The 21182-nt window shown below is 48.3% G+C and overlaps 1 protein-coding gene across 1 annotated transcript; it reads left to right on the forward strand.

Annotated features, from left to right (window-relative positions):
• Nucleotides 1-1281: 1281 nt before the first annotated feature.
• Nucleotides 1282-20990, forward strand: TSPAN33 (tetraspanin 33). Its single transcript, XM_070788145.1, has 8 exons — nt 1282-1528; nt 14807-14864; nt 15533-15660; nt 15975-16049; nt 17462-17557; nt 19087-19215; nt 19616-19777; nt 19965-20990. The coding sequence occupies exons 1-8, from the start codon at nt 1427-1429 to the stop codon at nt 20064-20066; spliced, it is 852 nt and encodes a 283-aa protein (XP_070644246.1). The 5' UTR covers nt 1282-1426; the 3' UTR covers nt 20067-20990.
• Nucleotides 20991-21182: the final 192 nt, after the last annotated feature.

Raw genomic sequence — 21182 nt, forward strand, 5'->3', positions numbered from 1 at the left:
ATTCTGAAGGAGATCAGCCCTGGGATTTCTTTGGTAGGAATGATGCTAAAGCTGAAACTCCAGTACTTTGGCCACCTCATGCAAAGAGTTGACTCATTGGAAAAGACCCCGATGCTGGGACGGATTGGGGCAGGAGGAGAAGGGGATGACAGAGGATGAGATGGCTGGATGGCATCACCGACTCGATGGACGTGAGCCTGAGTGAACTCCGGGAGTTGGTGGTGGACAGGGAGGCCTGGCGTGCTGCAGTTCATGGGGTCGCAAAGAGTCGGACATGACTGAGCGACTGAACTGAACTGAACTGAACTGAAAGGCTCCATTCTTATGACCTAAGCACCTCCCAAAGTCTCCATTTCCTAACGTTATAATCATAGGGGTTAGGATTTCAGTATATGAATTTGGGGATAAAATCGATTCAAATGTTCAGTCGACAGCATTCACGTGTGCGTTAGGTAGCCAGCCCAGTGTCTGTCACCTGTGCTGCACTGGTATGTGTCAGATCAGTGTGTTAAAAACGATGTCTGCTCGAGGATCTAGACTTAAATAGTGAGATGGGAATTGAAAGAGTAATGAATTAGGATGGCAGGATTGTTGGTGATGTTTCCAAATTTCCACTATTGGATTATAGTGTTTTTTGAAATAAGCATTTAAAATATATAGTTATTAAACAGGATAGCAGCTCCTCTTAAACAATCTTAATTGTCATGTGTAGGTTAGTTTTGTCTCTCTGATTTTATTGTCATCAGCCCCCTACCCCGGGGTAGGGGGTGGATTTCTTCTACTCTCTTGTATTCCCACGGCTTTCAACGCATTGCTTAACATATGGTGTATGTACTTGTTGATTTTAATGTATGTGTGTTTGCATATATGCACAGCAACTGGGTAGAGGACGTGGGTGTGTGATGGCAGTGTGCATTCCTTCTCATCTTTTTTTCCCTTGAGTAGCTGAAGCCTGGATGCTTTCCAACTCGAGGGAGGAGGCGGAACGGCTGACCCTTTAACAAGTTGTCCCTCACTGAACAGGTGTCTCCCCCGCCTCTCGGAAAAGAGGGATGGTTGGATACTTAGTGACATCAGAGATCGACCAATGAGAAGTCAGGCTTCGGCAGACGAGCCAATGGGCGGTCGAGGGCGGGCCCGGTTTCCTGGGAGCCCGGCGCGCCAGGCTGGTCCTCCGGCCGCAGCGGAGTCTCCGCCGCTCACGCTGCCAGCGGCAGCTCCCGCGACTCCCGGCGGCTCCAGTGGCGGCGCCGTTCCCTTGCCCGCGCTTCTCCCGGACGCACGGCGCGGGCACCTCCCGCCGCGGCGCAGTTCCCCCGCCGCTTAGGCTCCGGCGGTGGTGCAGCTCATGCCTCCCGGCGCGGAGCGTGCAGGTGGGCCGGCCGCCGTGTGGAGATAGGCCCCCGGGGGCAGCGGCGGCTGGACCATGGCCCGGAGACCCGGGGCGCCGGCCGCCTATGGGGAGGACTTCTCCTTCGTCAGCCCGCTGGTGAAATACCTGCTCTTCTTCTTCAACATGCTCTTCTGGGTGAGTCTTGGGGTTATAGGGGCACCTGGGCTGCAGGGCACTCCCTGGAGGGTTGAGTGGGCTGCCAGCGCTGAGGAGGGGTCGTTCCCGGATGCCCGGTTCAAGGCGAACGTGGTGAGCGGCACTGTCTAGTTTTCTGGAAAAATCGCACTTTGGGGTAATTTATCCTAGGCAGGGACACCCCAGTGGCGCCTTGACTGTAGAGGGTGTTGGGGTGGAGGGAATGCAAGAGATTCTGTAAAGCTTTATGGGTATTCTCTCGGCTTCGGATGAGGGTCTGTGTCAGGCTAAAAAGGTGGGTTTGAGCGGGAGGAGCGGGTTTTCCTGTTGGCCCAAGCAGACCCTTAATACATTCACGATTGGGGGATTTTTCAGGCCTGAAGGCTGGGAGGCCCTGCTGGCAAAGAAAAAAAGAGGAAGCGGGAACCCAGACCTTTCCTCTCCCTTCCCTCAGAGAGAATGGGTTCAGGGGCTTTCGTCTCTTCCTTTTGCAGGCCTCTGCCGCCCTCCCTCTTCCCCTTCCCTCCAAAGGCTGAGAAAGGACAGGAATGGCCTCCAGGTGTGGGTGTTTTTCCCAGAACTCTCCCAAACTTTGCCCACCTTTCTCAGGACCAGGCTCCATCCTCTGGAGTTTGATATTATTTCGCTTCTTTAAATAGACCCCATGTTGGACTGGGGGAAGTCCCGGGGTCCTTTCAGAATCTTCTGATTGGAGCTGAAAAAGTAGAAAATGTCGGTCTGGGGCTGCCTCGATTCCCACCCCCAGTCTGCCTTCAATTGTTGACTTGAGTAACCTGGGCAATATGTTCACCTCTTTGGGCCTCAGTCTCCTCCTCCATAAAAATCAAACCCAGCATGATCAAGGATGCTGGAAATTCTCTGCTGGAGCTGAGAATGCAGCTGGGCCAGATCATGAAATGCTAGCTCAGTCCTGTTTCATGTCTCGAGAGTCCCTGAGCCTCTCTGGGTTTGAGAATATGGGGAGATCCATCTCCACCCCCGTCACATTCCCCAGTTTCTCTTCCAGCACCAACGACACCAGAGCTGCTGCTGCTCTAGGAGTCCATTACACTTGCCCACCTCTGCTTGAGACCTAAAGTTCAGACTTGCAGGAGGGAGGAGTCTACGTTTCCTAGGAGAAGGAGCAGACTAGGCAGCTAAGCTAGTTGCTGGAAAGGTTTCACGGGGGCCATGGTGTGAACAGACACAAAGTACATAAGTGCCAGCCCGTTGGGAAAAATGAGAGAAATCCCAGAGGGTGGTGATGACAGCTCACTCTCAGCCATTGTACTGGGAAAAATGAAGTTTGAACTCCTAACAAATTCTCAGTTCGGCAACTGGAAAAAAAAAAACTAGAAGACATCTTGTCTAGAACTCTGCGTTTTATATATAAGAAAGCCAAACCATAGAGATGGTCTTTTATCCTATGTCAAAAAGGGGGTTAGTGGGCTTGACCTGGTGATTTCTCTACTGAACCACAGGGGAAGTCCTTGGTTGCCGCTGTCGCTGGGGTGTTAGCAGTATTGGTAGTTAACTAGTCAACGCCAGTTTCAGCTGGTGGCCAGGGAAGAAAATCTCACCACCACTCTGTCAGGCTGGGGGATGTCCTAAGGGGAAGCCCCACACCGAAGGGCAAATTCCAGAGAACCCTCTTACATGCCCACTGAGTATGCCAGGCCAATGACACGCCATCTTTAGAGCCAGCACTAGCATCCCAGGGAACTCAGGTCCTTGTTCTAACTTCCTCTGTCAATCATGACCTTGCGTGAAACTCCGTTGAAGCCTTCGGCGCTTCACCCTTATCTGTGCACCCTAGCAACAACAGCTGGGTGCATCTGTTACACTTGCCTTCATGGTCATTTTCCTGGACTTCCCCACTCTATCCTTTTTACCAGATAAGTGACTTTGGGAGGTCACAGCAAGGGAGAGAGTTTGGCTCCATAGACCCGTTTTTCTTGGTTCCAATGCTTCATTCAAGGTCAGAGGACCTGGCTAACCAAGCTGGAACCATCCCAAATTAGAGAAGCGCCCCTTCTTGGCCCTACTTGAGACTTATAAAAAGTCAGAGGCACTAGAAATAGCACACCGAAGGACAAGAGGCCCAATTTCTTTCTGGCACCAACTTACTGTGTGACCCCAAGCCAATATATGTGTGTCTCTGTCCTTAAGCTTTCTCCTCTAAAGGAGAAATTTTTTTCTGCCTCTGTGAACTATTTAAAGAGGAATGTCACTCTGGGGACTGTTTTCTTTCTTCAAGACCTGGGGCTAGCTCTAAGGATGCATCTTTCTTGTGTCCTGGGACCCTTGGGACATCGACCTTCGCAGGGGACAGTTTTTTTTTGGCATTACTGAATGCCACTTCTCCCCCAGGTCTGGACTCATAGAGTTAATCCCACATATGGTCAACTGGAGATGAAGAGTTGTTTCCCCAGATCAGGGGTCATTTTTCTTCCCATCCCCCTTTAGGGACTGATTATGGTGATTTCTTTTTTTAGGTTTCTCCACCATCTTAATCGGAGAAGGCAATGGCACCCCACTCCAGTACTCTTGCCTGACAAATCCCATGGACCGAGGAGCCTGGTGGGCTGCAGTTCATGGGGTTGCTAAGAGTCGGACACGACTGAGTGACTTCCCTTTCGCTTTTCACTTTCATGCATTGGAGAAGGAAATGGCAACCCACTCCAGTGTTGTTGCCTGGAGAATCCCAGGGACGGGGGAGCCTGATGGGTCCCACAGAGTCGGACACGACTGAAGTGACTTAGCAGCAACCATCTTAATCAAATTCCCCTTTCGTACTCAGGAGGCACCCATGGTTGGGATTGTCAGCCAACTCCTATTCCAGGCAGAGAGTGTTCTGGCCAGGCGCCGGGGAGGTGTGGATGGATGGTGTTTGCATCTGTGCCTGGGTCACATTGGGAAGGCATCGCCTGGACTCATATGCAGTGGTGATGGTGGTGACCGTGGTGGCAGTGGTTATCCGTGCTACTTCTCTAGGAGCCCTGACCCTTGGGGCATTTGGAGTCTGACTCAGAAGGCTCCTGGCTCCTATGGGACCAGGACCTGTTCCTTCTGTTCATGCTTCAAATCTCAATTCCTCTTTTGCCTAGGAGTTCTGGTTTTCTTCCCAGAATTGTGCAACTGGGTTACTGATTGTTAGGATTCCATGGCTTGGAGAATTGCCCCAGGATCACAGAAGTTATACTTTAGTCTTTCCATTAAGAAGTAGCTGACTTTCCTTACCTCCTTGTATTAGACAGCTCTGTGCAGAGGGAATGAGGGCTTTTCTAGTGGCTCAGTTGGTAAAGAATCCGCCTGCGGTGTAGGAGACTGCTTGCAATATAGGAGACCCGGGTTTGATCTCTGGGTCAGGAAGATCCCCTGGAGAAGGAAATGGCAACCCACTCCAGTATTCTTACCTGGAGAATCCCATGGACAGAGGAGCCTGGTGGGCTACAGTCCATAGGGTCACAAAGAGTTGGACATGACTGAACACAACCTTCTGTCTGTCTGTGCAAAGGGAAGACAGTGGGCTGATACACCACGCTTTGTCAGCTTGGGCATACATTGGCAGGAGCATTTTCAGTGCTGCCCACAGCAACCATCTCCCTCCTTGCTGATCCTTTTCCCACCCAGGGCAGCAGTTGGCGTAACTTCTGAGTCAGGCAAAACCTAGAAGCTCAGCTCTCCTGCCCCTGTGTCTCAGCTGAGCCTTCCTTAGAGGTGATGCCTCAGGACTCCCCCCCGGTACCTTGGGCACGTTTTGATCGTCAAATCTTTTTTTTTTTAACCTGTGCCCCAATTATGCATTTCTTTATGTCTTCCCCTCTAGGCTCCTGAGGGTAGAGACTGGCTTATTTACTTCTGGATTCTCAGCGCCCAAGCTGTGTTTGGCAGAGAGTGGGTACTTATTGAATGTTTATTGAGTGGTGAACGAGGGATCAGAGCCTATGGGGTGGAATCAGGATGCTCTTCCTCCCTTCTTATGGACACTAGTCTGTCAGGATGCAGCACAACCTTAAGTCCTCAAGCATCCTTAATTCTTAATTGGGGTTGCATCCTGTATTCTCTTCTGCAGTGGGCCTGGCACCCTTCCCTCAAGCTGGGTCAGAAAAAATGGCAGCCATGCCCTCCATCATCTCCCTCGGGGCCATGCCTGATGACTGCCCACAGCACACATGGGCCCATCCAGGTCTTCCCTGGGCTGATTCAGGGTTCTGATGAGGTAGCTCCTTCAAGAAATTCACTTTCCCGCCTACTTCCACTGTATTGGAATCCCCAGGGGATTCAGAATGCTCCCCTAAACCACCTTCAGCACTATCTGTTGTAGTCTGGCTCAGAAGCCACAAGGAAATGATCAGGCATTGAGCCTGGCAAAAGCCCCTCCTGAGTGCCCAGGTCCCTTCCTGCCCACGCCACCCACACCTTTACCACCATGCAAGCGTGGGCACACACACACACACACACACACACACACACACAACTACCTACACATGTTAGGAGATAGAGCCCATTTCCTCCCCCATTTTTTCCCTCCTTTCCCTATAGACTAGGCAGGCTGCAATAAATGAATTATCACATTATTTTTTATAAAACAACACCACCACCACCAAGAATGAAGACAGAACCACACTCTTTGTTGTCAGGTCACACACATGCCTTCTTAACTCCCTAAATAGCTCTGTTTGCCTTGTACCAAGTAGAAAATCATAGACTTCAAGCAGCTTTTCAAAAGGATAAAAGAGAAGCATCTCTTAGAGTTTCGATAGCAAGCTATGTGTCAGGCTGGCGACTCCAGGCTGTGAGTCTGAGTGTTTATACCACTATGAGCCCTTGTGAACTTCCCTTCCTCATTTATAACCTTGGAGAACCAAAACCAGCCATGGCCTAAAAGGAGCTAAAGGGTTGGCCCAGACGTTGGAGAGGAAAGAGCTCTGTGGACTCCACTCCAGCCGAGGAAAGGGCCCTAGGGACTCCACTCCAGCTGGACAATTCCATCCTATCCAGCGGGAGAGAGCCAACAGTCAGTCCCACATGGAGAGTTGCCACCTTAGAAATCCCAGAACAGTGGTGCCAGGATGCCTGCTAAAGGACTGGTGTGTGCAGATCCCAGGTAGTGAGAGAGGGGGCCCTGCTTTAGGGCTTGCAAGCTATGATTTTTTTGACTTCATCCAGAAATAAGGACAGAAAGGACTGAGAAGTGGGAGGTGCAGACCCCTCCCTCCCAACATCCTTCTGGCAGTGGGTGGAGGGGACAGTGGTTTGAGCCCCACGCAGGGAATCACTCTACTCCCAGCTGTCTCCCACTGCCACCATCAAGAAAAGAGGGGGAAAGATTCATTCCAAAGAAAAGGTGAGACAGATCCACCCAGTTCATGCAGACTAGGCTTTTTATTTTAATTTTTTAAATTTTTTTCAAGATTTTATGTGGGCCATTTTTTACTAATAAAAGTCTTTATTGAATTTGTAACATTATAATATCTGTTACGTTTTGGTTTTTTGGCCATGAGACATGTGGGATCTTAGCTCCCTGACCAGGGATTGGACCCACGCTCCTTGCATTGGAAGGCAAAGTCTTAACCATTGGACCACCAGGGAAGTCCCTAGATTGGACTTTAGAACGTGGAAGGTGGACAGGCCAGGCTTCCTCTCAGGGGCTGGTGGGCCCTAGTGGTGATGCCCCATTGGCCCCTTTCAGGCATGGCTCCAGGACTTCCCTCTGGGTCCTGCAGGGCCCTCCTGATGCTATTTTACTTCCCCGGCCTGAGCCCCGCCATTTGGAGATGACCAGCTGCTCACCCAAGACAACTGCAGGCAGCTCCTTCCCACCTCACACAAGGCCCTGAAGTGAACGCACACACCCTGGAGCTGCTGTGAGGCAAAGCGGGAGGCAGCCATGTGACCAAGGTCATGAGGCTCTGGAGCCATATGGACATACCTTCCAGTCCCACTTTAGCCACTCACTATCTGAGTAAATTCTCCCAACATCAATTCTATAAACTGGAGATCCTACCACCCTCTTGGGCTTGTGGTCATAGTGTGTATACAACGCTTAGTCCAGTGCCTGGCCCTTTAGCCCTCGAAGAAAGGTAGCTATTACCATCGTTGTTAGAATTGGCTCGTCAAGGTCACCTATTGGGGGAGGACTTGGAGAGCTAGGATGAGTGCTCCTCCTGACAAGTGACAGGTGTGTGGGGACTCAGCCTAGGCCAGGGCCAACCTTGAACCTGACTTCCTTCAGCCTCAGATGCCCCTGCCCACATTCCTGCTGTTAGCCAGAAGGTGATGATGATTAATGGTGTCGTTATATTTTAAAGTTTACAGAGATGTTTCCTATATATCATAGGAACAGAGATTCCACTGTTGTCCGAGGACCTTCCCCAGGTCCACTTCTCAGAGCTTTTCACATTGCATTGGTTTTAATCCAGTGGAAACAGACTCAAGAGCTAATCTGCCTGTAATTATGGACATGCGAGCCAGTAGATCTCTTGTCCAGTACCTTACCTGGGGGCCCTTCCCACTTGGTGCTGATGGCTGTGAATTAGTGTGCCAGGGGCTGGAATAAGGCTTTTCCTTACAAACATCAGTTCATGACTGTCTTTTCCTGATTTACAGGGGGAAAAAAAGGTCAAATAAGGAGTGACTTTTCTCTGTTTTCTGTTATCTCCCATCTTCTCTCCAAGACCACAGCTGCTTATCTGCTGTCAAGGGCACAGGGAAGAGGACACGTTAGCAGCAAGCCTTCTGGAAAACTAGGAAACTATTTAGAGTATTGCCATACTATTTTATGAGACGCTGAGACATGTGGCTAACAATCAAATCATCTGTTAGTAAAATTGTTCCTTATTTCTAGAGTAGAAATTAGTATGTCGTTTCCTCTCGTGACATACTGAAAAGGACACATTATCTATGTTAATACTCCTGTCAAAAATACATCATCTGGATCAGATTGGGAAGAAGCAATCCAACATCCAAACTGAGGGATGTTAAGCCAAACCACTGGCCTGGACTTATGGGGAAAAAAAAAAAAGTCAGTATCAAAAGGAAAAATATCAGAACATGCATTGGCAATGATGTGGAAAAATTGGAATCCCGTACATTGCTGGTGGGAATGTGAAATGGTGCAGCTACTGTGGAAAAAGCTTGGTAGCACCTCAAAAAATTAAATATAGAATTACCCTACGACCTGGCAATTCCACTCCAGGGTCTATACCCAAGAGAACAGCAAACAGGATGTACTCAAACAAAAACCTGTACATGGATATTCATGGCAACACTATTCACAGTAGCCCAAAGGTGGAAACAACCCACATGTCCATCAGCAGATGAATGGAGAAACCAATTGGGTTCTATCCATACAGTGGGATATTACTAGGCCTTAAAAGGTAATGAAGTCCTGATACATGCTACAACACTGATGAACCTTGGAAAGGTTAGAAGATTGACACCAGGAGCCACATATTATATGATTCCATTTATAGAAAATGTGCAGAATAGGCAAAACCATAGAGACAGCAGGTCTGTGGTTGCCAAGGGTTGGAGGAGTGGAGGGAGTTGGGAGTGACCATTTAATGGGTACAAGAATTGTATTTGGGGTGAAGAAACTGTCCTGGAGCCTGATAATGGTGGTGGTTGCCCAGCAATATGAATGTACTTATGGCCACTGAACTGCACCCTTTAAAATGGTTAATTTCGTGGTGTATGTACTTTACCACAATTTTTTTAAAGTCAGTGTTTTAAGAAACCAAATACAAAGAAAAGAAAAAAAGCTGTGAAACTGTTCCAAGCTAAAGGAGACTTGATGCGTGGATCACTAACTACATGATCGTTGACTGGAAGCTGAATCAGGAAAAAAGGGGGGGAAAGCAGTTATAAAGGACATTATTGGGATAATTGGGCAAAGTTAAATATGAATATAAAGTAGATTGCATTCGGTATACCAAGAGAGCACTGCAGCTTCTCAGTGTCCTGTCCCCTGAACATTTTTAAGTTCTACTGCCATTTTTTGGTGTAAGGAGAAAACACCCTGATAAAGGTTGTAAAACCATAGGCAAGTGAATCCCAGTTTAAGAAAATATGATATTACAAACTGTGGATTTACACGACTAACAAATTGAGGGTGACTGTTTTTAAAAAATAGATTTCATTTTCTAGAACAGTGTTAGTTTTACAGGAACTTTGAGAAGATGGTACAGAGAGTTCCCATATACCCCACATCCAGTGTCTCTTGTTTATTAACATCTTACATGAGTATGATGCTGCTTCCCAGGTGGCACAGTGGTAAAGAATCTGCCTGCCAACACAGGAGACTCAAGAGACACAGGTTCGATCCCTGGGTCAGGAAGATCTCCCGGAGTAGGAAATGACAACCCATTCCAATGTTCTTGCCTAGAAAATTCCATGGACAGAGGAACCTGGTCAGCTACAGTCCATGGGGTTGGTCTCAAAGAGTCAGACACAATTGAGCACGCTCAGGAAAAATCTGGAATGAACTTTTCAGCCAACCCAAAACATTTATTACATTAACTTCCATGCTTTATTCAGCTTCCCTTAGTTTTTACTTAATGCCCTTTTTGTGTTCTAGGATCCCATCCAGGATACCAAATTTCATTTAGTTGTTATGTCTCCTTAGGTTTTTGTTGGCTGTGGCAGTGTCTCAGAATTTCCTTGTTTTTGAAGCCTTTGACAGTTTGGAAGAGTACTGATCATCTTGTCCCTCCACTGGAACTTGCCTGATGTTTTCTTATAATTATACTGGGGTTATGGGTTTGGGGAAGGAAGACCACGGAAGGGAAGTGCCATTTCACATAATCTCATATATCAATGACCTGTGCTGATGTTGACGTCGATCACCTGGCTGAGGGAGCCAGGCCTCTCCACTGTAAAGTTAGTCTTTCCCCCACCCTTTTGCAGTCTGTTCTCTTCGGAAAGAAGTTACTGTGTGCAGCCCACACTTGGAAGTGGGGAACTGTGTCCCACCTCCCTGACACTGCAGTGAGTGATAGTCGCTCAGTCATATCCGACTCTGTGTGGCCCCGTGGACTGCAGCCCGCCAGGCTCCTCTGTCCATGGGATTTCCCAGGCAAGGATACTGGAGTGGGTTGCCATGACCTTCTCCAGACGCTGCAGTACCTCCGTAAAATATTTGGAATTCTGTGTGAGAGATTTGTCTTTTCTTTCCCATTTATTAAGTCATTTATATCAGTATAGACTCATGGATATTTATTTTATATTTGGGGTAACAATTCCATACTCTTTTGATATCTCTTTGGCATGGCCACACCAATGTGGGGTTTTGTTTTTTTTATTTTTGAGCCTTTCCTTACCTTCTGGCACCACAAGATGCTCCAGACTTACCTATTTCCTGCCCCAGTCCTAGGATCAGCCATTTCTCCAAGGAGCCCAGAGGATGGCTATTTTCATTATAAGGTAGTTACTCACCTTACATAAGGATAAAGGTACTGGTGCGGGCAAATTATTTTATATAATTTGATGGACAACTCTTCAGGAACATGCCTTTGGCTGGACTCAGCTATTTTAAAAACTGTGTCTAGCGTTTGAAAGTTTCCAGTGAGGCTTCATTCTAGCCAGAATATGAAAAGCTATTCTAGGAGAGAAGTGTCTTTATCTCCATTCTCATCATGAAAGGAGGTCACTGGTGATATTGTGGGATGTCACAAGGATTCTGCAGCAAAGACTGATGTGGTGTAGACGGTTCCCAACTGAGATCAGAAATGAGGTTTAGTCCAGATGATGCCACTGCACCCGTGTACACTTCGTCAAATATCACTTTGCTCTTTTGGCCTCATCTATTAAAAAGTGAGTGGTCGGGCTCATTCCTAAGTTTCTATTCAGCTCTCAAATGCTAAGCTAATAACAGCAGTACTCACTTTGGAATGGCAGCAGCTCTGAGGAATTCAGGGTGGGAGATGTGGTCAGGAATAGAAGTGTGAAAGAGCAAGCTGTGACTCCAGGATAAAGGGGCAGATCAATGACAGAAATGCAGAATTTCAGAGGTAGCTAGTGAGCTTCCAAGTAAGCAGGATCATTAATGATATTAAATATTCATGATCATATTAATGTCTTAACTTTCTTTTTCACATAACCAGCACCTGCTGCTCTAGATCCCTGGTGAGTGTGCTTGAGGCTGGTGGGTCTTGAACTTGGCTGCATGTTGGAATCACTTGGAATGCATTCAGGAACACTGTGACCTGGGTTCCAATGCCAGAGATTCTGACATACTTGGTTTGGGGTGTAGCATAGGCATCAGGAATTTTGAAGTTCTCCTCTACGCCGCCCCCCGCCCCCAGTCTAATGGCAGCCAACATCAAAAAGCACCACCTTAGGCTATAGACGCTCTTGCCCCCTCCCACATAACAGATACGTCTCCTTAAGGGCAGGGACCACATCTTGCTCATCTTTGCAGTCTTCATAGTATCTCCTACATAACAGCTGATGAATTGGATTTGGAGAGTGTATTTGTTTCCTGTTACTGTTGTTAACAAATTGCCACAAACTGAAAGGTTTAATATAACACAAATTAGTTTTCTTATAGTTCTGGAGATCAGAAGTCCAAAACAGGTCTCATTGAGCTGAAATCAAGACGTCAGCAAGCATGATTCCCTCTGGAGGCTTTAAGGAAGAATCTAGTTCCTTGCCTTCTCCAGCTTTTAGAGGCTGTTCATGGTCCTCGGTTTACAGCACACACTTCAGGCCCTGCTTCCGTTCTCATACACATCTCTTCCTCTACTCTGACCCTCTTGCCTCCTTCTTATAAGGTCCCTTGTGATTATATTGGGCCAACTGGGATAATCTCCCCATCATAAGGTCCTTACGCAAATCACATTTGCACAGCCCCACCAGCCATGTAAGGTAACGTTTTCACGGGTTCTGGGAATTAAGACAGGATATCTCTGGGGGGGACACTGTTCTGCCTACCGCAGATAGAGACAGAACAGCTGCTGTAATTACAGCCCACCCATGGAAGGAACTTACCCTGGGACACATGGCATCTCTTTACTTTCCCTTTCTTGTTTTAGCTGTGTGGGGATTTAATCAGAGACTGTCTCTGTGAAAAGTTATAAACCCCAGTGAAAATTTAACGTGAAAAAACAGCGAGGAGCCTGTTTAAATAAAGAGCAGATACGTATTTTTAAATGACTCAGTAAAGTGATGTTCAGAACCAGAATTGGCTGTGGCGAGTTTTAAAGGGCAGACAGAGATGCCTGATCGCTCTGGCAAAGGGCTTATGTCTCTGGGCCAGCGGGATGACTGGGATCTCTGTTGTGGGTTTTCCTCACCTCCCACCCACTGCCCCTTGCTCCCTGAGCCTGGCTGTGCTGTGGGACAAGAAGCCAGCTGGCACCTCCAGCCCCTCTCACAACTCTCTGCAAGCAGCTCCCTCGCTCCTGGACACAGAGTGTGAGGGCCAGCACATAACGCATGGGGCCCCGAGGCAGAGGTGATGTCAAATGACTGGGGACCAAGGAGAAGGGTCCTAAAAGACATGGTTTTAGACAAGGTTTTCCCATTTCCTGCTGAATGCACTAGCTGGTAGAGTTCGCTAAAGAAAATCTCTCTCTCCTGAGGACTAGTCTGACCTGTTGTCCTGCTATAGGGGCTCAATTCCCTTCTCCCACCAAAGCCCCAAGATGTTTCTTCCCAACTGCTCTCTGTCTTGCAGGACAGCGGAGTCCAGCCAGCCCTGTCCTTCCCCACTGAACTGGTCAAGTTCCTGCTGAGAACTCCCTCCAGCCAGAGCGTGGCCCCAGCTATTGCCATGGTGACAGCCAGCTGCTGCTTAGCACCAGCCTGGGAACTGGGCACAAAGGAAGGGTGTGCACATGGGGTCACCCTGCACTCCTGGAGGCCTGCGGCAAGGGCACAGAGAAGGCCCCTTTAGGGAGCCCTGCTGGTCTTTGATGAGTTTGTTTTCTCAGAGAGAAGCCAGGAAGTTTGAAAGGTCTAAACTTCTCTGTTTCCGCACCCTGAAATCAGACTTTTATAAAGTTTCCTTTGTAAGGTAGTTCTGCTATTTTACACCAACGCGTTCATGTGCAAGCATTTTTTCATTCTGGTTGCACTTTCATTCTTACATTTGACACCACATCGACCTCCAAGAGGGTTAGAGATCTGGGAGCATCTACTCAGGCCTGCGTCAGCTTGAAGACCTTCCCTTTGAAGTAGCTGGATTCAAATTCAGAACTTCACAGTTTCTATGTGACCCTGAGCAAGTTAACCATTAGTAATGTTTTGTTGTTAGTTGCTGTCGTGTCTGACTCTTTTGTGACCCCATGGACTGCAGCCCACCAGGCTCCTCTGTCCATGGAATTTCTTAGGCAAGAATACTGGAGTGGGTTGCCATTTCCTTCTCCAAGGGATCTTTCCCAGCACAAGGATCAAACCCTCACATCTCCTGCTTGGCAGGCAGATTCTTCACCACTGAGCCACCTGGGAAGCCCCAATTAGTAATGATAGATAATATTTATTACTAGGCATTTTGTTAAATGCTTTTCATGCATTCTTTTATTTCATCTTCACAGTAATCTTATTAGGTATAGTTGTTTTAAATCCCCATCTTCAGGGACTTCCCTGATGGTCCAGTGGTTAAGAATCCACCTGCCAGTGTAGAGGACATGGGTTTGATCCCTGGTCCAGGAATATTCCACATGCTTCGGGGCAACTAAGCCTATGTGCCACAACTACTTAGCCCTCACTCTAGAGCCTGAGAGCCGCAACTACTGAGCCTGTGCGCCTAGAGCCTGTGCTGTGCAACAGAAAAGCCACTGCAGTGAGAAGCCCGAGCACCACAACAAAGAGTAGCCTCCGCTCACTGCAGCTAGAGAAAAGCCCGCACAGCAACAAAGACCCAACACAGCCAAAAAGAACAATGACAACAAAAAACAAATTCCCAGATACAGAAACTGAAGTTCAGAGAGTTGTCCAGCGTGGGCTCAGATTCACCACTCTGAAGCCCATGTTCCTAACTGCTGTTCTGTATTAACCTTGCATTGCCTTAACTTCCTCATCTGTAAGATGGGAAGAATAGCTGCCTCACCAGATAACTGTGTTGTGAGAATTAAATGTGATCATCCTGATACAGGCTTTTCATGGAGGTAATGCTGTGCTGGATTCTATCAACAGTATCACTGGGGAGGAAAAAGATGCTCATTTCTGGTCCAGGAAGAGTCATCATCCTCCTGTCCTCCAAGGTTACTCATGGCTCTCAGGGCTCCCCGGTTTCCAAAACCTCAGAGTGTGGCTCCTTCCCTGTCTCCACAGGTGATTTCCATGGTGATGGTGGCTGTGGGCGTCTACGCTCGGCTGATGAAGCACGAAGGTGAGCTACAGTTCCTGTCCATCCCCCCATGACTCTTGCCTGCCCCTTTCTCCTTGCCTCTTTCAGCCCTGGCCCTTCAGCCCTCCTCCTCACAGAAGCTATGGAGCTATAGGGGGCAGCCACCCTCTAGCCAAATCCTGGCGGCTTACTCCGCTGGCCACCCAAGCCAGTCCTCCTGGATTTCCCCGAGCTCCCGTGAATCTTCTGAGATCTGCCTGCATTTTAGGCTTAGGGCATATCTAGGGAAGAAGGTAGGCTTCTGAGTGCAAAGACTAACGAGAGGCTTCAGCCCTCCCTTCACTATGTTCCAGAGAAACTCAACCTCCATTCCTATTCCTCTACACGAAGTCTCCAGGAAACAGAATATGCAAAAGCCAGCAAGCCTAATGCCATTCTAATTCTTTTCTGGGGCGAAAGTGGTTCCTCCTCTCTCAAGCCTGGGAATAAAGGCTCTTACTTTGTTAGTTCCTCAAATTAAAGGCCACAGACTGTTCTGGGCCCTTGGTGTTCTCCCCGTGGGAGGGCAGTACTGCTGCCTGTAACCTTTACCTAGCCACACTGGAGAGTCCCCCACCAGGGGAGGAGGATAGTTCTGGGGGCACCCCACCCCACCCCTGGCACCCTGCTCAGTGGGCACCAGCTCAGACTGAGAGCCCCCTCCCCCCCAGAGGCGGCACTGGCCTGCCTGGCTGTGGACCCGGCCATCCTGCTGATCGTGGTGGGCATCCTCATGTTCCTGCTCACCTTCTGCGGCTGCATCGGATCTCTCCGCGAGAACATCTGCCTCCTGCAGACGGTGAGTGGTCAGGGGCGACCCCCTGGGAAGGCCCAGGCCCCTCTTCCCTGTGCTTCTTCCTGAAACCTTTCAGTTTGTTTTGTCCCTTGCTGCCCCCTGGTCTGTGCTGGCCACTCCTCCCTGTGGAGCTCAGCCCAGGTAACCCAGCAAGGGCGAGCACCCCCAGGACAGCGTCCCAGAGGCAGCTGGCCCACACTGTGGGGTGGGGGGTGTCTGGGAGAAGTGGCCTGTGGCCCCCAGGCGTCCCTGTGGCCCTGGGAAACCCCTGCCCAGCGCGGTAACAGACTGCCTCCTCTTGCCATGCTCCCCCACAGTTCTCTCTCTGTCTCACCGTCGTGTTCCTGCTACAGCTGGCAGCTGGCGTCCTGGGCTTCGTCTTCTCAGACAAGGTAACTCGGAGTCACAGGCCTACTCAGATGTGAACCAGAGGAAGGAAGGGAAGGTTCCTGCCTGTGCTCAGCCTGACTAATTAACTACAGTGGTCCTTCCCCTGAGGAGCATTAGCCTTTGAAAGATTGTCCTTAGGGATGAATGAATGCCCTTTAAAGTCACCATATTTAAAGAGGATTTCAAGATTGTAAGGTGTTTTCCTCTGACAGTCTGAGAGGCCAACAGGGAAATAAATTCTATGAACCCAAAGTTAAAATAGTCTGCAAACTTTAATGGCAAATGATTGAGTAAAATTCAGTTATCAAGTGGGTCACGGACAACATGAAGAGCCTTTTATTTCTTTAAAAAATTATTGGGATAAACAAAAGTAAGAAATGGGGGAAGTAAACAGGACTTTGAACAGCTCTCACCATATCTGGAAGTGGTCTGCCATTCAGTGGCAGCCCTTTTAATTAAAAACTAGAATTTCTTTCCAAAAGGGCAGATGATTGCCAGGGGCAAGTATAGGACTATGGATAAGAAATTTTGAGAAAAGTAATGAAGCAGGAAGGAAGAGAGCATGCTTAAACTATGAAATTGAGAGCCACTGAGTCGATTCAGAGTGTCCTAGTAAAATCCTAAAAATGATACAGAGAAAAGATCTGTACTCAAAAACGTTGGAGAAGACTTTTGAGGGTCCCTTGGACTTCAAGGCGATCCAACCAGTCCATCCTAAAGGAGATCAGTCCTGGGTGTTCATTGGAAGGAATGATGTTGAAGCTGAAACTCCAATACTTTGGCCACCTGATGTGAAGAGCTGACTCATTTGAAAAGACCCTGATGCTGGGAAAGATTGAGGGCAGGAGGAGAAGGGGACAACAAAGGATAAGATGGTTGGATGGCATCACCGACTTAATGGACATGAGTTTGGGTAAACTCCAGGAGCTGGTGATGGACAGGGAGGACTGGTGTGCTGTGGTCCATGAGATCGCAAAGAGTTGGACACGACTGAGCGACTGAACTGAACTGAAAGAGATGCAATTCTCTTATGTCCACTAGAGGTCAGTGTCTTAGCTCAGTAAGTCCTTTCTACTAAAAAACAATCCACCCCCTCAACACACAAACAGTTTCACTGCTTTACATCAGTCAAGTATTTTGTGTAATAGTACTCAGAAATAGATAAATATTGGCTTATCTTGGAATGCGGCTCTGAGACATGGCCACAGCAGATCAGCATTTTTCTTGCCTACAGGTACCAGGGAGCCCAGGGATGCATGGGCTTCGGAACTGGCCCTCTTCCCTGCTAGGACTTGGTTCTGACTTCAAGGTTGACTTAAAGAAAGAAAGATGAGCACCGTCTATTGCTGTTTCTGCAGGGGAGCAGGTTAGGGGCTAGTCCTGTGTTCTGATTCCCTCCTCATGTTCCTGGCAGGTGCGGGGCAAAGTGAGTGAGATTATCAATAATGCCATCGTGCACTACCGAGATGACTTGGACCTTCAGAACCTCATAGATTTTGGCCAGAAGGAGGTACGGGTTGAGGAGGAGGGTCGTCATCTAGTGGTCTGGGAAGCTATGGGTAAATGTTAATGCTATCCCAAGAGACAACTCACCCTCAAGGTCTGTGGGCTTTTTCATTACCTGGTAGGTAATGGATTCTGGGAAAGGGTTTGGCAAAAAAGCCACATATAGCTTTAAAAGTTATTTTACTGGCACAGAACAGTATATATAGTAATTTACCAATTGTGTAAAAGAGGAAAGAATGTGTATTCATATTTACAAAAGGAATATGGAAGGATATAAAAGAAACCATTATAAGTGGTTACTCATGGGGGAACTGGCAGATTTTTTTAATATCACCAATTAGAAAGTTACCTTTTTAAAATTGTGGGAAAATATACATAATATCAAATTTACCATTTTAAGTGTACAGATCTGTAGCACTAAGTACATTCACACTGTTGTATAGCCATCATCACTATCCATCTCCAAAATTTTCTTCCCAAACTGAAACTCCATACACATTAAACACTAACTCTCCATTTCCCCACTCCTCCTAAAAACCACCATTCTATTTTCTGTCTCTGTGAAATTCTGTCTCAATGAATACTGTTTGTCTTTTTGTGACTGGCTTGTTTCGCTTAGCATGTCTTCAGCATTCATCTATGTTGTGGGTTGTGCCAAAATTTCCTTTATAAGGCTGAGTAATATTCCATCATATGTATATATCACATTTTGTTAATCCATTTGTCTTTTGGTGCACACTTTGGGTCACTTCTGTATTTTGGCTCTTGTGAATAATGCTGCTGTGAGTCAGAAATTATATTTGAAACAGAGGTGCTTTTGAGACCAGTGCTGAGTTCCCCTTCACTTGGTGTAACACCCTTAACTTGGATCCTGTTTGCTTTCATGGTGTAATTATGGGCCAACAACATTGAAAAGTCCCCTCCTGTGCTTTCTCTACATTAAGACAAATGTTTGTAGCACTGATCCTTTAATTATTTCAGCCAGTATTTTGGGAACATATCCTTTTGCCAGGCTCTATGCTTCCCTGGTGACTCAGTAGTAAAGAATCCGCCTGCCAATGCAGGAGACATGGGTTCAATTCCTGGGTCGGGAAGATCCCCTGAAGAAGGAAATGGCAACCCACTCTGGTATTCTTGCCTGGAAAATCCCATGGATGGATGAGCCTGGCGGGCTGCAGTCCATGGGGTCACAAAGAGTCGGACACAACTTAGCAACTAAACAGCAAATGCTATGCAAGAGTGCAAAACCAGAAACTGCCCTCAAGGAGCTTATAGTTGAGTGTGTAAAACAAAATATATACACAAGAAGTTATTAAAAAAAACATAAAAAGTAATAGAAATTAAGAAGAGATAACTTCTTCAGGTGAAGGTCACTGAAAAGCTTGAGTTCAAAGTTTCAAGGCTGTGTTTACACACAACTTGAACTTACAAGTAGAAGCTTGCCATAGACTTCTGGTTGCTTTGAGAGTTCCCTGTGTCACCTCAGTGTAAGGGGTGGGGGATTTTTAACCCCTGTGATGGGCTCTGTTGCAGTTCAGCTGCTGTGGAGGGATTTCCTACAAGGACTGGTCCCTGAACATGTATTTCAACTGTTCAGAAGACAACCCCAGCCGTGAGCGCTGTTCAGTGCCTTACTCCTGTTGCTTGCCTACCCCCAACCAGGTGAGCACACCTCCCGCCTCATTTCCTCCCACAGTGATCTGAGTTACTTTCTGATTAGAGCAGCTGCCATCGGGAATCTCCATCCCCTAGGTCAGCCAGTCAGTTCTGCAGAAGAGCGGTCAGATGTTTTTCTTCACTCCAGTCTGATGGCTTTGTCAGTCTTTCACTTCTATAGCCCACTTGGCGGCCCAGAAGGCCCAGGTCTCTAAAGCAAGGAAAACTGAACTCAGACCGCCAGAGGAAGGGAAGTCTGCATTTAGCAACTTCCAACATAGCATCCTCCACATATATTCTCTAACAATTTAGGAGTTTAGGAAGGGTGGGAGGCCCATCAGCTAGGGCCCCAGAGAAAAAGTTTTAGGAATGGGAGTCCCACTTGGCTTTTGAACTCTCTCCCCAGGCAGTGATCAACACCATGTGTGGCCAAGGTATGCAGGCCCTTGACTACCTGGAAGCTAGTAAAGTCATCTACACCAACGGCTGTATTGACAGATTGGTCAATTGGATACATAGCAACCTCTTCGTACTTGGTGGTGTGGCACTGGGCCTGGCCATCCCCCAGGTAACTTACCCTGTAAAACTGCGGTTCCACAATTCTGTAAAGACTCCTTTAGTTTGGGGGAGGGCACCTGGGACTCAGGCAGTAACACTGCTGAAGGGCAGGTGCTGACTGCACTGGGAAGACTGAGTCAGAGAAAACAAGGCCATCACTCATGGCTGAGGTCCCAATTCCTTCTTACCTTTTCCAGCTGGTGGGAATCCTGCTGTCCATGATCCTCGTGAGTCAGATCAAAGATCAGATCAAACTACAGCTCTACAATCAGCAGCACCGGGCGGACCCATGGTACTGAAGATCCATCCTGCACCTCCTCTGTAGGGCAGCAGGCGAGCCTCATCAACCGATGGCAGTGGTTACAGCTGCCGGCACCCAGCGGAGATTGGATTCCAGCCCTGCAAGCCACAGCCCAGCAGGAGGAAGCAAACTCCAGGCAGCAGAAGGCAGGGTGCATAGGTGGCTCTAGTCTGAGAAGGATGTGCCTCCTCTCCTCATCCCAGCTCTCAGCATTGTTATTTTGTATTCTCTCTAACCTCAATCATTTGGGTTTTTGTTTTGTCTGAGACAGATGCTTGAGCAACAGCAGTTACACAGAGTTGTGGGGGCACTGGGCTTTTCACCAAGCCATGACAACTGACGGCCCTACTAGGGCTGCTACTGAGCTTGACCAACATACTCAGATTCTTACTGTTGCCAGCAAGCCCTGCCTGGAGTCCAGTTGGCATGATACCAGCTCCAGAAGGGACTGGGGCGGAGCAGGCAGTGAGCCTGGGGGTCGACTGGGGACAGCAGTCTGTATTGGGTAGGAGTGGAAGGCGATGTGTTTACTAACTGCCTGTCCTGCCACCCTCCCAGGTAGTCAGAGTGAGCTACATCCTGCCCCTCCCTCATTTCCATGGAAACGTGGCAGCAAGGGCAAGGGGTACAACAGCAACCAAATTCATCTCTTCTCCTTTCCCTTAAAAAATGTTTGGAACCATAGTCTATATTCTGCAGCCAGCAGAGGTGGGACTGAGCCATAGGCGCCCTTGAATCCCACCCTGTATGGCCCTCCCTGCCCAGTAAGTGGATTTTCTTTTTAAACATTGGCAGTGTGCAGAGAAAGAGAAGTTAACACCCGCCCACCACCGCCATTCCTCTGCAGCAGAGCCCAGTGTAAGCAGGGATCTTGATGGGGCTGGGGGAGCCAGAAATGGCAATAAAAGTTTGTTGACCTGGACTAGGCTGGACTCTGTGAATTTTCCATTCTGGCAACTAGAAGTTGGGGGGGGGGTGCGGTAGAAGGACCCAGCCGTAGCGGGGGTGGGGTGCGGGGGGAGAAGAGGGAGGCCTCCCTCCAGGAGGGGACGCGACAGTCTCCTAAACGCTACTGTACTTCGCCCGTCCCATCACCCACCCCGCCTCCCTCCAG

This window comes from Bos indicus, chromosome 4, assembly GCF_029378745.1.
Source record: "Bos indicus isolate NIAB-ARS_2022 breed Sahiwal x Tharparkar chromosome 4, NIAB-ARS_B.indTharparkar_mat_pri_1.0, whole genome shotgun sequence".
NCBI lineage: Eukaryota > Metazoa > Chordata > Mammalia > Artiodactyla > Bovidae > Bos > Bos indicus.

What these genes read in the sequence shown, in the direction of transcription:
- TSPAN33 (XM_070788145.1), top strand. Translation starts at nt 1,427, where the DNA reads ATGGCCCGGAGACCCGGGGCGCCGGCCGCCTATGGGGAGGACTTCTCC. An exon ending in GCTTCGTCTTCTCAGACAAG is followed by an intron (nt 16,050 to 17,461) that starts GTAACTCGGAGT and finishes TGTTCCTGGCAG; the next exon opens with GTGCGGGGCAAAGTGAGTGA. An exon ending in GCTTGCCTACCCCCAACCAG is followed by an intron (nt 19,216 to 19,615) that starts GTGAGCACACCT and finishes CTCTCTCCCCAG; the next exon opens with GCAGTGATCAACACCATGTG.